The 17,310-nt window shown below is 40.2% G+C and overlaps 1 protein-coding gene across 5 annotated transcripts in view; it reads right to left on the bottom strand.

The window, feature by feature from the left end:
* Positions 1 to 5,830: 5,830 nt before the first annotated feature.
* The window catches only part of BTBD3 (BTB domain containing 3), a 39,139-nt gene continuing 27,659 nt past the window's right edge, over positions 5,831 to 17,310 (bottom strand). For 2 of the 5 annotated variants that reach the window (XM_029222160.1, XM_029222158.1), the window contains exons 2-5: positions 14,327 to 14,612; positions 13,752 to 13,842; positions 13,066 to 13,184; positions 8,529 to 9,823 (exon numbers count right to left, since the gene is read on the bottom strand). In XM_029222160.1, the coding sequence (XP_029077993.1) occupies positions 8,791 to 9,823; positions 13,066 to 13,184; positions 13,752 to 13,842; positions 14,327 to 14,469 (1,386 nt within the window). In that variant the 5' untranslated portion in view covers positions 14,470 to 14,612 and the 3' untranslated portion in view covers positions 8,529 to 8,790. Of the gene's footprint in view, positions 9,824 to 13,065; positions 13,185 to 13,751; positions 13,843 to 14,326; positions 14,965 to 17,310 lie in introns of those variants that run through there. The other 3 variants (XM_029222156.1, XM_029222157.1, XM_029222159.1) reach the window with 3 other exon arrangements.

The raw sequence follows: 17,310 nt of genomic DNA, 5'->3' as shown, positions 1-17,310 counted from the left end.
TAAGCTTCAGACTGATTTCAGGGTGTGTGTGTGGTGCCAGAGCCCCCAGCAGGGAACAGGGTGCTGAAGCTAAATGTCCATGTGGGTGTATTTTTTTCAGCACATTTTCTACACCAGGGGTTCTCAACCTTTCATGGGCATCAGAGTCCCTCATACCTGCTCTCAGCTTCACATAAACGTGACTGGCCCCTGAATGAGAATCTCTGGGGTGTAAGGCTCCTGAGGGCTTATTTTGCAAAACAGAGAACCCAGAACAAGGGACCAGGAACTAACTTCCAGGAAACCAGGGCCCAGCACTGGCTCAAGACTAGGTAGGCCTACAGATGGAGGACATCGTGGGGAGGGCAGGTGGAGAGCCACCCACAGTTGGGGGACACGGACTCGGAGCTGCCGGGGCTTCTGACACACCTGTGTTTACCTGAATAAAAACAATTAGCCCTTCAAATATTCCCTGTAATATTCACATCACTCATAATGAAGGTCAAACCTGCTTTCAACACACAGCAAATAATGTCAAAGTTAAAACTGATTTTAATCCCCAAATAACTTGGAGAAGGGGTTATATCCAAAACTGTCTGAGTCTGTAAGCCAAGAAAAAAGAGCTTATTTTGACTCTAGCAGAACTCGCAAAGGGGACATTCTTTCACCTGCAAAATAGACTCCTCCTGGAAGATGTCTTCAAAAGGTCTTTCGAAAACCCGCTGTGTACTCTTTTACAGAGTAATTTTCTGAATCCTAGATAACTTCCTAGCTTTGAAGGCATCTGACATGCTAGAATCCACCTACCTCAGTGGTCTCTCATTAACACGACAGAATTTAAATGCTGACTAGAAATACGGCTAAAATATGAGAATTCTTCAACAATATAGCTCTTTGTAACTTTATATACTCCCTATTGGCCATGGTTTATTTAAAAGAACAGCAACAAAATGACCCTTTTTAATTGTCTGTGTTGACAACTTTTAAAAAGTGTGTATAAACTAAAACTGGTTCTCATAAAGGCACATATGAGGGAAATGCATGGGTTTAATTTGTGGCCTTTTATATTTTGTTTCACTTAACAACACTTTTATGATACTTCCTGTTTGCCAGGTACTGTCACAAGTGCTTTAGAAATCTTAATTAATCATCATAATAACCCTATTAGGAAGCACTATTATTACTGCCATCTTTCTTGAGGAAACTGAGGCTCAGAGAGGTTAAGTAACTTGCCTGAATTCACATGCAGCTACAGCTTCAAATCCAGGCAGTCTTCCTGCATCTAAGTTATAAGCCAGCACCCTAAGTTGACTCTCTTTGTTTTTCCTTCTTCCTAAAAGAATCTTAGAATCAAGGGTGGGTACCTATAAACCATCTACAGAGGATGGTAGAGTAAAAACTGTTTTCTTTCCCTTTCCATAAGACTAAATATAAAGCAAGAGGCTTCATTCCAACTTCACAAGCCCCCTTTTGAATGGATGTCACAGCCACTGCACCCTGGTTGTCTCTCCTCAATGTTTCTAGAATCTTCATCCTTCTCTCCATTTCCTGCCCCCCTTTGATCTTTGCTAGCATTACTCACAGCCCTACCCTCTCCTCCTGCCTCCAGTCTAATCCAGTCTACCCTTCCCTAAGTTCAGAAAGATGTTTTTAAATCACGAAACTGCTGTCTCATCTCAAACCTCTTCAATGTCACTGCTTTTTTCTGTGGTTAAAAGCAAATTCAGCCCAATATGTGAAGTGCTCCACGTTCCTGCCCGGTTTATCATCCTGCCCCAAGGCTGGCACACAGCAGACGGCCTCGTTCTCCCACAGGTACCCTTTACCTGAGCCATATCCAGCTGTTCCCAATCCTATCCCCCTGCTGTTTCTCTCCTGGAATTCCCTTCATCCCTATCCCTTCCCTCTAATTTGCGTCATCAGTCTCCACTAGATAATTCTGCACTAGATAATTCTAACGCATCCTTCAAAACCCAGCTCAAGCATCACTTTTTCTTCCACCCAAGGGTGATCTAGATGACCCTTTCCATTGGTTCCATAGTAGCCAAGGCATTTCTCTACTGCCCCTTAACCCTACTGGTTTATTTCTGTACTGGCCCCTCCCTGACATACCACTCACTTAGATGGGTGCTACTCAAAGTATGATCTGCAGACAACAGTGTCGGTCAGCATCATGTGGACGTTCCTTGGAGAGGCAATTTCTCAGGCCCCACCCGAGACCAACCAAATCAGAGGGCAGAGGCCAGCAATGCACAATCCTCTGTGCCAACAGCACAGCAACACTGCACTGGACCAGAAGCTTCTGAAAGCACTCACCTTGTCTCATAGCACCTCTTATACTGCCTGGGATGAAGCCAAGAATCCACGAATGATCAATGAATGAATGAACGTTGAGTTAATCCTCTGAATGATTCATTAAACCTGATATGTCTTTCCTGGGGAGCTACATTATCCAAGAAACACTAAATACTAAAAACTCTTTAGTCCACTTATGCCTCCAAATATTCTTAGGGTTGAAATTTTTCTTGAACTTTGAATTGGATAAGGCTCAGGAGTTCTGAGGGTTTGTTTCAGCACTATTTGAAGAGATGCTGAAATAACTTTTAAGTTTAGGGCTGGCTAAGGCATGCACAAAAGTGAAAATGCCATAAGATGCATAGAATGTCTCTCAAAAAGTACATTTTTATGTATTCTACTATAGAGCAGAAGGTAGTAACCTCCATTTCAAGCGTTGAAAGATTGTTTGAAGCTTCCTTAAATAGTCATTATCTTCCCTTTGATTATTTTTTGAACATAATAGTTTAGGAATGAAAATGCAAATTGTACAGCCACAGTAAAGACTGCTATATATCATATTTCACAGACTTTTCCAGTTTCTCACAAAACAGTCTTTATGCTGTATGCTGGTCATGAAGGTTTACTGCAGCACTTCTTATTAAAATTAACAAGGCCTACAGTGAGGTAACACCTCACACCAGTCAGAAACCCCATCATCAAAAAGTCTAAAAGTAACAAATGCTGGAGAGAGTGTAGAGAAAAGGGGACCCTCCTACACTTCTGGTGGGAATGTAAATTGATGCAGCCACTATGGAAAACAGTATGGAGATTCCTCAAAATACTAAAAATAGAGTTGCCATATGATCCAGCAATCCCACTCCTGGGAATATATCTGGACAAAACTTTAATTGGAAAAGATACATGCATCCCTATGTTCATAGCAGCACTATTTACAATAGCAAAGACATGGAAGCAACCTAAATGTCCATCAACAGATGAGTGGATAAAGATGTGGTGTATATATACAGTGGAATAGTACTCAGCCATAAGAAAGGATGAAATAATGCCATTTGCAGCAACATGGATGGACCTAGAGATTACCATACTAAATCATGTAAGTCTGAAACAGAACACCATATGGTATCACTTATATGTGGAATCTAAAATATGACATAAATGAACTTATCCAAGAAACAGACTCACAGACATAGAGACAGACTTGTGGTTGCCAAGGCGGAGGGGGTGGGGGAGTGACGGAGTGGGAGTTTGAGATTAGCAGATGCAAACTACTATATGGGTAAACAACAAGGTCCTACTGTAGAGCACAGGGAACTATATTCAATATTTTATAATAAACCATAATGGAAAACAATATGAAAGAGAATATATATATGTATAACTGAGTCACGCTGCTGTACGGCAGAAACTAACACAACATTGTAAATCAACTATACTTCAATAAAATAAATTTTTAAAAAATTAAATTAACAAGGCCACTAGGATGACTTATTTTTAAAATTTTCCAGGTACAATTTCATTCCTGTAAAACAAATTGATGTCAAAGAGACAGCCTATTAAACTGTTCACCTAAGTGAACAAAAAATACACCTTAATTTTGAAATAATTTTCTGTACTGCTGCTGCGTTAAGTGAAAAACTCATCCTTAAATTCTAAAGCACAGCCTCTCTTCACAGCACTTAGCTTCGTTACTACCAAGAACAGCTTAAAGAGGAATCAGCAGGAGCAAACTAACATTTCAGTGGTAGTAGTCTAATAGGCAACTTTAATTATGTCCTGTACACAGACAAAGTACATATTTGACAAAGTAAAGGGTGGGTGTTTTGTTTAACTATGTATCTTGAAGTGAGGAACTTGTTAGAAGCTCAAGGATAAAATAGTAGCATCTGCTGGCAAAACTGCTGTCCAATGGACATTTAAGTAAACAGGCAAATAGAAAACTACCATTATGAGGACATTTAAGATCTGCATAAATAGGAATTGCACCTTCCCCACCGCCCTCACTCAAAAAAGGCTCAGAAGAAGAAACAGAGGGAAGATGCCCAAGTTGGGAAAAGGTACCCAACGATTCCTCAGTGACTGATCTACAGATGCTAGTGTCTTACACTGCTTGGTGTGTGACAAGGTGAACCACTGTCTTCCTCTCTTCCTCAAAAGTATTTTCGTCTCACCTACCTGACCATATCTTGGTTGAGAAACTTTTCTCACCAGTGCTTAGGTTGTTTATGGAAATAAACGAAGAGGTTCTGATGTTGAAATGTTCCCCCGGTTTTAGTTTTGTTAGATGATCTATTCTAAAAAGTGGAGGATAACGTGAAGTTTTGAGCAAAGGAAGTAGTTGGTCAATAAATGTAAATGGCTCAGAAAAAAAGGCTGAAATCTATTAATTATTGATAGAAATCAAAAGCGTAGTCATCTACTGCAGCATCTCAAAGGCACGCACAGCCCTCTCTAACAAACACTTAAGGTACCCCCGGTTTTCAGGGCCACTTGCTTGTTTCGGCCTCTAAGTTTCATGCTATTTAGTTCCTCAGGAATGCTTTTCTCCTTCCTGTTTTTTCCCAAGTTTAAGTCCATGGCTTTTGTAGGCAAGCCAAAGAGGCAACTGGGAAGAAAGTATAATTTCAGTGACATTTTGATCCTGAGTGCGGACAGAAGAGGAGGATCATTTCCAATTGTCTTGGGATACTGAAAACAAACACATGTGGATTAAGTTTAAAGAGCACCAGAAGAGATAATGGCTAAGACTTTCCTGGATTAAGGATCTTTGCAATCCAGGTTGTATCTGTAATTACGCTGATGAGAATGGGTATTTCCAGTTCTCTTACTCTTTGGAATAATTCCAAAAATCCTTTGAGTAGGTATGCTATAGAAACTGAACTATGAGTAGATGAAGTAGTAAATACACAGGGTTTCACAATAAACTCTAGTATAAAAGTAACAGAAAGCTGTAGTAAAGCAAAAAACATATGTACGTGTGTGTGTAATTATACATGAGTGTGTGTGTGTGTGTATATGTCCTTGATATAGGGAAATATAATGGAAAACAGTTGAGGACTTAAAAATTATATTCACGATTGTCATATGACATTTAGCTTTTTTATTCCTAGACGTAAGCAATTATAACAAAGCAGGAATAAGCAGCAGCACTGGTCACATCTAAAGCTAGATGTGATCTGGTATCAACAGCCCAGAGTACAGGGAGATCTACTAGACATTTGAGCAACTCTACCCAGAATGCCAGCCAACCACAGACTCCATTCCTGGAATATAAATGTATCCATTCACTCCCTCTCATCAACTTCATTCACTCCCTCTCATCAACTTAACAGTCAGGCTTTCCACAATGCAACTGATTAACATATTCATTGTTCTTTTATGCTTTTGCCTCAGATTTTCACTTCTTTAGGGATCAAGGATATGTAAATAACTTAGCAAACAAATGCTCCTGAAAAAACCATCTCTGTAAAATATAAGTGGAACCAAAAGTGCCAGAATGAGTTTTTTTTTTTTTACTATTTCAAGGGACCTACAAAAATGCTAAGGAAAACAAATCTATGAACCAGTTTTATTTTATTTTCACTTAACATGATTATATACATTCATGTGTCTAACAAGATCTGCACTGTTACATTAAAAATACAGTACAATAACATTCAACATGAGGTACTTCATATTTATATATTTTTCCTTCATAAATAATGCTGTAAGCTACTGAATTCAAGCACTCTGATGCACAAGTGGCTAGTGTCTTGAATTAGCGAGCTTATTTAAACACCTTAAAAAAAAAGACAGTTCAGTGCAACAGTTATGTAGAAATTAGACCATTTACTTAAATACTATATTAAGATATGCTTAAAGAATGTTACATTAGAACTGCTAGCCTAGCTCCCCTTATCCCCAGGATATAAACAATGACAAAGACTGCCAGGTACATTGGGAAAAGCATCTATAGGGCATTGTTCAATAAAGTTGCGTTTATACACTACAGTCGCCCGCCTTGTCAGAACAATGGTTTCTAGTTTTAAAAGCTACAAAATTTGAGATTACCAAAGAAAATAAAGCAAGCACATTAGCCTTAATTCCATGTCACTGAAAATGCAGAAGGGAGAATAGGATTTAAAAGATAAAATTTTCTTGTTTTAAATACAACTTTCAAATTTAACCCACAGATCTTGGCACCAGCCAATCAGATGATGGATGGGTTTTGTTTTTTTTCTTTTTCAGGTGATAGCAATTAATATAAAATTAAGTTCTTCCACACCTAGTGTACAGGATCTCACGTGGCTCTCACCCAGCGGTTCCCCAGCCTCTGGAGGGCAGCTACTAACAGGAGCACTGACCATGGGTGTTACTGAATGAACAAACTTCACTCTAAGGTTATCACACCCATCGCCAACAATCTGATATGATGAAATCAGTGCTAAATAAAGTTTCTTCTCCTCTGGCTTCAAAATTAGTGCCTTCCAATTAGGTATATAGTCTACCAATTTGCAAGGTAACTATGAGTTACCGAAATGTTTAACCATAATTTATAAATAAAACCCTTCGTAGAAGTATTTTTTAAATTGAAAACGTACCTTTATTTCATAGTTTGCCAAAACTACTGTCATCTTGCTAATAAGAAATAATTGTTAGATAATTTTGGAAAGTTGTCCTGGGAATACTCATCTATAATCACCGTAGTAGCTTTTGATCATCTACGCTAACAGACATAGGTAATGGTAAAGGTGATTAAAACATTTCCCATAATCCAGTGTTCTCCTCCATCAGGGAAGCCAGCCGAAGCAACAAGCCCATGTCTACAGGGGGAAAAGTGGCCCAGAAGCACAGGCAGTCACTCACTGGGGCCCAGCTGGGGCCAGCAGGGGGACCATTTCTGTCCCAGCCCTCACTGACCAGGCAGGGAGGAGATAGTTCCTGAGCTGGCACGCACCTGAACGCGCACGGGCACCCACGCACACACCCACCCCAGGACTAACCCCTGCTCCAGAGCCAGCTTCGGGCTCACAGAGCAGGAGAAGGAGGCGGCCAGTGACCACACTCTGGGTGGCGGGGAAGCCATCTCAGGATCACGCTGGGCAGAAAAGCTGCCCAGAAACACATGGATACTTCAACTGGGAGTGAACACAGTGGGCACCACCAGGGTCGCGGGCACTAGGCCAGCACAAGCCTTCGCTGAAGGAGAATGTTCTGATGAGCTTTTCCCTCCTTTGTGTACATTATCCGTGGACAAATAAGAGAGCTGGATGTGATGCTGAGGCAGTGAATATTAGGTATCACCAGGTGTATCGCTCTAGACCATTTTCTAAAAACCCTGCAGGCATATATTGGCACTTTAAGATGGCCAGAGGCCAGATTCTAGCAGTCCAGGAACAGGACAGAATTATAATTAACTAAGAAGATACAATGTGGTCAAAGTAGATGCGGTGAAATACATTACAGATTAAGAAAAAAATCAATGAATAAAATATCTTATTACATTAACATGTGGTGCTACAAAACTAATTGTTATTCCATTCATCTAAAGAATTGTTTGGTCCTCTTTTCATGGGAAAAAGGGAATAGGAATTCTATACAGTACAACTTTTGAAAACCAGCAAATGGCAGGGATCAGAAGCTAAGCAGGGAAAACGGTCTGACTTTTTCAAACTCTGCATTATAATTTGCCATCAATTAAACTATCTGTCGTATGGGACTTTTTTAGGCTTCCTTTTAAAACCGTTTTAGTTTAAATTAATAGGCCTGCAACTTTTTCCTAATGACAATAAAATTTTATAATTTAGTTACTTCTAAAAGAAGCCTCTGTACTGCAATATTCTGTCTTCTAAACTAAAAGAATATAAATCTGTCTGTAGCAAAAGTCATGACCTAAAACTTCCAATTTCTTACTTGCTTACTTTACATTGACACTTTGCAGTTTAAAACTTAACAATCTTATGAATTTAGGATTTAAGAAAAAGCAATGCCCAAAAGTAAAATATTTAAAAGGAAATAAAATAAGAAGGTAAAGGTGACTACTGTCTACTTTCTAAATTATTAATTACCAAGCAAAACGTCTTTCAAAATTGTACACTGAGGTTTATCTGTTTTTTGGGAAGTGAAGGGCTCTGTTTAAAAATAATTCTTGTTATTGTTATTTTAGACTATTTATTCCTATTTAAAATAAAGCCCAAAAGGGAATTTGAGGTGATCTGAAAATTGTCCTAAGAGGGACAAAACTGGGAGGTCAGTGGGGCAGTTGGAAAAGAACTCAAAATCTCCCCAGATGTATAGATCCAACTCTAAGAACCACAAGCCTTGACGAGAACTTGGCTCTTTTAGGCATAGAGTTAAAAGCTGAATGCTGCATTTTTGTCTGTACATAATTAAAAGGTTGAAAGAAATTAGAACCTGCCTACAGCTCCGTTCATTACAAATTACCTGCGCTGATTGCGTATCTGCAGCTGAGCTAAGCATCAAGCAAGCAGGAGTGTGGTGTGCACCTCAGAGCCTGCACTGCTCCGGGAAGCGTGCTCAAGCGTAGAATATAAGTTCGGGGATCTGACCCCCCTGCACCCCAGTGCCGTTGGTGCTGTCCGACGAGCACTGGAACTGGACAGTGACTTTGCCACACTGAACTTCTGTCATGCCTTCCTGTCCAAAGTAGCTGAGCTCATTGCCGTCCAGGATCACGCTGGCCGTGTAGAAGGTGTCTGGCTCAATCTGCACCGGGTACTCAAACCACACGGGGAAGGTGTTGCTGGAGCCGTCTGAGAAGTACTTGCTCAAGTTCTGCCCCAGGACGACACCCTGCCGCTTGAGTTCGATCTTGGCACTGTACTCGGCTGAGCCGCAGCTGGAGCCGTACAGCCCGAAGCCCGCGATGAACACCCTCTTGTCAACGGCGAACTGGATGCTGTCGCAGCGGCCCCGGTAGCGCCACTGGTTGCTCCGGTAGGCGCACGACTGGAAACGGTGGCAGCGCTGCGGGACGAGGCCCTTGCGGGCTTTGCTCACGAACTGCAGCTCGGGCTTCTTGGCCGCGGTGTACCAAAGGAAGATGTCATTCGTCTCGTTCAGAGTTAAGACTCCAGACTGTGCAGCACCGTTTGCAAAATCGTCCAGGGCCATGGTCGGGATGCGGATCAAGTAAAGCGCCTTCCCGAGGACCTTGCGCTTGTTTTCAATGCTCAAAGCCAGATCTTGTCGCTGGCATTCCACTTCAGCCCAGTTGAGAGCTGCCTCGAAAACCACAATTTCTTTGGCATTCAGAGTTTCCCTGCGGAGGATACTTTCTAGTGTCTGGAAGTCAATATCACAGAACCCCTCAGACTTGAGAGCGAGCTCGGCCTGGGCGTCGATCACCTCCCAGCACCGCTGGGTCAGGTCCGGTTCCTCAAACAGGCAGCTCTGGGACAGGAGGACACAGGCGTTCTTGGCGCTCAGGCTGGTCTCCAGGAAATTGACGCAGGCCCGGGCAAGGTGAGGGACGATGTACTTTTTGGCAGCATAAAGAGTGGCCAAGACTGTGTCAGCAGCCAAGTCAATTTCATCACAATAGATGTATCTGCAAGAAAAAGCGCTGCATGTAAACGGAATTTTCACAAAAATGAGCGTGTCCAGTGAGAAAAGATGTAACTACTTTCAAGTTAGTTCCAAGAAAATCTTATGTAACAGCTATTACAAACATGATTAGACGTTAAAACAACATCTGAGGGCTTCCCTGGTGGCGCAGTGGTTGAGAGTCCGCCTGCCGATGCAGGGGACACGGGTTCGTGCCCCGGTCCGGGAAGATCCCACATGCCGCGGAGCGGCTAGGCCCGTGAGCCATGGCCGCTGAGCCCGTGTGTCCAGAGCCTGTGCTCCGCAACGGGAGAGGCCACAACAGTGAGAGGGCCGCGTACCGCAAAAAAAAAACAAACAAACAAACAAAAAAAAAAACAACATCTGAAATACATTCATAAGTTATTAATATTTCAACTTAGAAAGTTGAAAGTTTGTATAATTAAAGACATTAACTTCATGTAACCATTCTAGCCTCTATTTTAAAGCTACAAAATATAGAGGATACTAAAACGTTTAAGAAAGGGCTGAAATCAAAAATAGTGAATATGAGGAAAAAATATAGCAAAATTCTATTATATATACTATACTATATTTAGTTAAAATAACCCCTATATGTTTTAGGAGAAATATATGTATGCAGACTTACTTAAAAATTTTTCTGCAAATTCAGATGGAAACAAGTATCTTTAATATCAATACTGTAATGTTAGCAATGATTGCATCTTGACGCTTTTATATAAGAATGACTTGGATTTTCCTTAAACACAAAACAAAACCTGATCTTAAGATATTTTTCAAGTAGTTCCAAGTTCAATAGATTTTTAAATATGGGCTCCAATGCTATCTTCCGGTTAAGTTTACATAGAATCCAACGCAGGCTTTGTATCTGGCTTTTTTTTTTTTTAACTCTAAATTCTTTCTTCTCCCCCACACATTCCTTCCACCTTCAGAATTAAAGAATACATTATTTCCAGACACACTTAATTAAAACACAAAGTTAAGAAAGTCTAAGTATGCACTATTTGTGTGCTTCTGTGAAGTGTCCCCATTTCAGGAGATAAGACACTTCTTACTGTTTTGGGGGACAGTGTCAATCTCCCAAGATGCTATGTAAAGACAGAAATCATCTGCTTCTTTTAGATGCTGTGGCTGAGAGATAGTACGAACTGCACATGAGTAAAAAATACATACTAATCACATAATTAAAAAATGTTTCTAGCTACTTGCTGTGACATTTTCCTTACTGAAACACATATAACAGGAAATAAGCAATAGCTTCTGTAACAAAGTACAAAAATATAAGGATGGCAATGAGAAAAATGGCCACAATCATGAATGGAACCTGAATTTTTTCTCCCAGGAAGCCCTTACTCTTTTCTGATAGACTAAGCCAGCCACTGGCAAGATGGCAAGACTGCTCGACTAAATACCTGCAGCACCAGGACCATGGGGAGGATTCTGCAGCACGGTCGGCACTTTGTAGCTCTTACCCTAGAACTGGCAAGTGAGCAGTCTTCCCTTTTTCTTGACAGCCCCCTTTCCAGTAGTACTGGCTACTCACCCACAATGCAGGGGTGAGGAAAACCTGGCCTCCGCTATCCCAGGCAACTACACTGTGCTGATCAAGCCCAGCATGACAGTAAATGGCACCTGATACATTTCTGATTCTTACCACTTTATGTGGACTGCTCATATAATTTTAAAAAGCTGTATCAAGATATATTCTAGGCAACACATTTATAAGAAAAGATGCCTGTCAAATGATGCATCAAATGGCTTACGTGAAACGGAATTTTGTGACTCATACTTGGGTTTCCTAATTATGTACACATATCTGCGGCAACACAACAGTCTACTTGACTACAGTGATGACAAAATGCCGAACTAGTGTCAGCATTCTCCTCTGCAACAGAAATAACGTCACATATACAAAGCTAACTTCACTGGGGAAAAAACAACACACAAAGATCGCTACAGGTAAAACTGAGTTCTGTATGTATATCTCTAAAACATTACCAAGGTCACAAAGTGTCTGTTCGTTAAAAGTAGCGGATTAGTTTATGTTTTGGTACTTTACGTGCTCACTTGCCTTTAATTTCCCTATCTCCCACTATGAAAGTTCTAGAGAGCAACAAATGGATTTCAAAACTATACTACACATAAAGAATTAAACACTTTAAAGTTCTGGAACTAACTATAATACTTATTTTTCAGTAGGGAGAAGGCAATATATATCAACATTTTAAATGTTTGTGGGATTACTGTCCAACTTGTTGAGCCAATGAATAATTTTTTTCAACAAACATTGTAATTTATTCCAGTGACTCAAAATCCCCACAGCAGCAGGTAACCTTGAACTCTGGTACACTTTGGTGTGCTAGAATAAGAATCAAGAAAAATCACCTAAACATTACTTAGAATAATCACTGGACCCTAACCACACAGTAGACTATCTCACTGTCCAGCACCAACACAGGTCACAGAAGTGGATTCTATTTATCTGGTAAACATTTACTAGATTCTGAAAAAGACCCAGGAGAGAGAAAACTATTTTTTAAATAAATTTATATCTTATAACTTTACATTTCTGTATGACCAATTAAAGTTTTTCTGAACAAATCCATATACATCTATAGAAAATTATTCATCTTTCAAAAATTTCTCCTCTACTACAAAACGCAAATGTCTCTTATCCTTGAGAAATAGTATCTGACTTCATGTGACAGCATGTGTATGTATGTGTGCATCAAGATCAATTTCAACAGATAATAAGTTTTATAATTGCTGATAGGAGACAATAACTCCTAGAAAACTTAAAAACCTCCTAACTGGTAGTATTTAAATAATGTATATAATTTCTGAAATTGTGAAGCAAAAATATAATTTATGTCTTTTTAAAGACTTCTTCACACACAATACTTTCAGAGAGAACATGCTCTATTAGATAACACACCAGAAAGTTCTTTTTCTTTAATTATAAGTCATTAAAAATGAAATCACTGTACGTGCCACTTGCCCCCAAATTCCATGTCAAGGTGTGATTGTAAACGCCTGCTTCATTCCACATGCTCCCCATGAAAGATGCACAGGAGTTTTCATCAAAAACACTTACAAGGTAAGCAGCATCCACTTTCTTCATCAGTCTCTCTTTTCTATTACCTGGAAGTTATACTTAACTGTGAAGCCATAAGAGCACAAAAACAGCATAAACAAACTCTTTCCAAACATACGCAAGATGCTTACTTCAGCATAGCGAGAAAAGCAGCAGGGTCGACATCTGGTATACGGATTTCATCTTTGTCCTCGGCAAGTTCTCCGTAAAACATTGCATGGAAAACAGAGCTCCCAACAGCTAAAACATACTGTGGAGAAAGGGAAATCTTATTTCATGCACTAAATTGAAAACATTTTCAGCAAATCAATCCAGAAAAACAACTCTGAGCAATCAGCTTTAGTGGACACAGAGCACGTAACACCTGCTCTACTGACAAAGCCAAGGTACAGTGGATCTGGCCATGAAAGCAAAAGACAGAAGTTCACGCAAACCAGTCTCTATGCTGCTAATTATCAAGGCTTTAACAGACTGATGCTCAAGTTCCCTCATTATAAAATAAATAAAATAAAAGCTTATCTAACAGATTTCTCGGAGAAGGGTAAACATATGACTTTCCTAACCTATCACAACAACTTCCCGTGACTGTAGAGTTAAGAGGGCATGTTTTTGTGTGAGACATAAAGCAGGGTAAAAGGAAACAAAGAAAAAAATTAAGCGTGGCCAAGGCCCTCTGGAGACGCTGCGCTTTCTCTGTGATCGGGTGAAACACGCACTGCCTGCCATTGGCAAGCTGCCCACCCCAAGTTCCAGGCTCACGGAGAGGGTCCCTCTTTGTAAATCTCAGTACTAAACGAGTAATGCATCTGTTGCTTACTTTGTGTCCTGGCAACCGCTGAGTCCCACCTGGTGGCCCAACCACAAAATGTACATCTGCCATCAAATCATTATTGAACATCACTGCATTTCTGTAAACAGAGGCAATTCATTAATTCACAGCGTTTTAACACCCCCTCCCCAACATACAAAACCCACAAAAGATTCACAAGCTAAACAACAGTTTAATAACTTCAGGGTAAAGCTACAAACAAAGGTTCCAACTATACAACTGCGTCTGTAATCACTGCAAACACATGGAAGTAACTGAAGTTTAAAAAAAAAAAGTTATCCAAACTTTTCTTCAGACTTAAGGACAAATAAAAGGTTTCTATCTTCTATAACCCACAGACACAACCCTGTCACCTAAATGTTACAGCTTACAAAAACATTTTTATCTAAGAGGAAAAGAGCTGTACTATTCTGGAAAAGATACAAGGCAGTTTTCCATTACCAATAAAGCTTCTGGGAAAAGAGGAAACACAGATTTATGTTAAAATACATTACACGTTGTGCAAAAGCAGAAACTTCAACACAGGAAAACTTTTAAAGTAAATATGCTGGCCCGGCACTTACCTCTCTCTAATGGTGGGATAAAGACCCTGCCAATTCGGGGCCGGAATAAGGTTGTTGTTACTGAGATTCTGCTGGTGGTACTGCTGGACAGTGGTGCTGCTGGAGTTGGCTGGTTTTTTTCGGGGGAATATATCAGCAGCCATCTTCTTCTTTTTTTTAGTCTTCAAGGTAATTATTTCATAACAAACTGGAGGCAACTTGCTGCTGCTGCTGCTGCTACTGCTGCTGCTGCTACTGCTGGGATTTGTTTTCTTCGAGCTTTTCTTGGACCTGTTCTTTACCGTCTCTGGAAGCATCAAGAAGAAGGTGAGACATTTCATGTTCTTTTCCTTGTCATCTACCATGAGTACAGTAGGTCTCTCTTTATAGCCAGATATTCCAAATCGGTGTGAGCATCAAGGAAAAGAGGCTAGCACGAGCTAAGATGAGAGCAGGGACCAGCAAGCTGATATTTTGCTTCTTTTCTCAGCCGGGCAAGGTGACCTTTTTACTATGTTGAATTAGAAACTGGCTTTAAGTTTTATCCAGTACTGGGTCTGTTAAATACATCCCCATCATGATTCCTGTTTCTCTTATTTGCTCACAAAAATAACCCAGTTTCCTAGATCACCTGAAAATGCTACACTGCGCGAAGGTGACAGGCAGAGAGCCGTAGCACTTGTTTTCTGAATTAGGTTAGCAAGATGTGCTGGAGCCGCGTGAGTCTGTTCGGCCAGCTGAAGTTGTGTGGTGAATGGATCGGAGGAGAGTAGGTATTACAGCCCTGCAGATGGAGTCAGACAGCCAGTGCTCGGAGCCAATAGCTGAAGTCACCAGTCATGATTGGACCAAGCAAAACAGTGACACCTATTGTAGTGTGCATAGTTCTGATATTAAAGGAACAGCAGTTGCATTCTCTTGGCTACTATATTATTGTACATTTAAATAAGATAAACAACCTATGAGATATATTTGAAAACAGGAAGAGAAGAGTTTATGTCCACAGATTTTTCTTCAGTAGATGTGCATTTTTATTCCCCCAGTTAAACAAGCAGGGACTGATATCTACTGTTTCTAGTAAAATCTTTATCCCGGCAGCATTCTACTACTTCAAACAAAATCTTCCATTCTACCAGCTAAAAGGGATTATTAATAGCAAAACCATATTAAACACATTTATTACAGCTTAATGGAAAGGAATGAAATTTTTCTTTTTCCTTTTTTAGTCTCTTTGAATGCAAGTTATAGTCTAGTACAAATAAGAGATGAGGTCATGTGTTCATTTTACCCCCCAGTGTTTTCTAGCTCCTATAATGATCTTTGACAGGAATCCCAGATCACAAAGTACTGTTAATTAGACTAAAATGATACCAGTAGGTTTAGCTGCACTGAAACATAAGACACTTTCTGGATGTAAAAATAAGATTCAAATGAGACAAATCTGGTAATCAGTGTTTAAAGGTTGTAATTCACTAAAAATATGTGAAATGGGGCCCTGTTTAGGACTTCAAAAAAATTCAACCTAAATGTTATGGTTACATTTAGCCTCATCACAGTTTTAAAGAGTGTAATTCACAAATTCTAACACAAAACCAATCATAAGGCTACCCAAAATGATACATGCTGCACAGTTAAGATGCAAACAGGTTCTCTCGGCTTTGAATCAGAACAGTACTACTACTACATGGTTTTTATAGATGTGAATCCTCCAACGTTTCTAGCTTTGCTGAGTAAGGAAAAACCACACCTGCTGCAGGTTCCACACATGCACATACATTTCTAGGGGGGCCTAATGAGGAGAATGAAGCACTATCACTCCTACTGGCTTGAAGGGCGGCAGCCACGTGCTGCCCCCACCTGATGCACCTTCATGACCACAGCCCTGCTTGCTGCACCACATCCATCTGAATAATGAGTTCCTGAGAGCGAAGGCCCAACAAATGGGAGCTTTGGTTGCTGTTATAACCGACAATCTACTAAAGATAACACAACTAAAATCAGACTTTAAATCCCTGGGACCTGGAATCACTAAACTGAACCAAGGAATATCCTCTTTATTGTCATCATTATTATTCTTAAACCTGTTTACAAAGCCACTGCAGGACGGACTGTGTGCAAAGAGAACCATGGTCTTTAGCACAGGTTGTTCACCCCCATTTCGTACAAACCCTTAAGTGCCACGTATTTACTACAAGTACCGTATTCCCAGTCATAGGGCTAACACACACACACACACACACACACACTTCCAATTGCCTGCAAACACACTTCACCACACAATGTGTGTGTGTGTGTGTGTGTGTGTGTGTGTGTGTGTGTGAGAGAGAGAGAGAGAGAAACAGAGAGAAAGAAACATGGAGAAAGGCACAAAGAAGAAACAAGTGAGTTTCTATTAGAGCTAACTTTTCAGAATATGATTAAAACCAAAGGATTTCTCTCCTGCTCAAGTGCTACTGAACTTCCTGACCATCACCATCCTAGGGAAGTCCCCAGGACAGGGAGCTCCTTTTGACTGGGATTAATTCCCTGTGTACTTCTAACAAACCTAGTAGCTGGCTCCTTCAGGTCAGAAGTAATCAATTAGAATGGAAGGGAAATGAAGGGTTTTGAGACAGACTTACCAGCAGCTGGAAAGCCAAAACAGACAAAAAGCATTAAAGACAAACACAATAACTTAGAAGTTTTGTGGTTTTTATTCATTTTGCATATAGTTCAACACCCTTCACCAGAAGCCTCCAAAAAACACTGCTCTTATACCGCTAGAATAAAGGAAAAAGTGCACGTAATAGTTTAAGAAAGAAAATTATATAATATTTTAGAAAATGTTCTTTATAAAATTAAGTTTCAGTTATTTAGAAAATTAAGTTTTGTGGAGAAGCTTGGAAATATTTATTAAACTGGAATCACCTAGAACAGTGCTGCAAAGAGGGGCCCTGTCCTTATTCATGGATGTGAGGACCCATGAGCACGGCTGTTTTAAAGACATTTTTCTCTTTTTTTTTGCA

The sequence above is a fragment of the Monodon monoceros genome, unplaced genomic scaffold (assembly GCF_005190385.1).
Source record: "Monodon monoceros isolate NGI ecotype Baffin Bay Population unplaced genomic scaffold, NGI_Narwhal_1 Super_Scaffold_13, whole genome shotgun sequence".
Lineage (NCBI taxonomy): Eukaryota > Metazoa > Chordata > Mammalia > Artiodactyla > Monodontidae > Monodon > Monodon monoceros.
The sequence above is the reverse complement of the archived record's forward strand: the minus strand, read 5'-3'. Positions and strand labels throughout refer to the sequence as shown.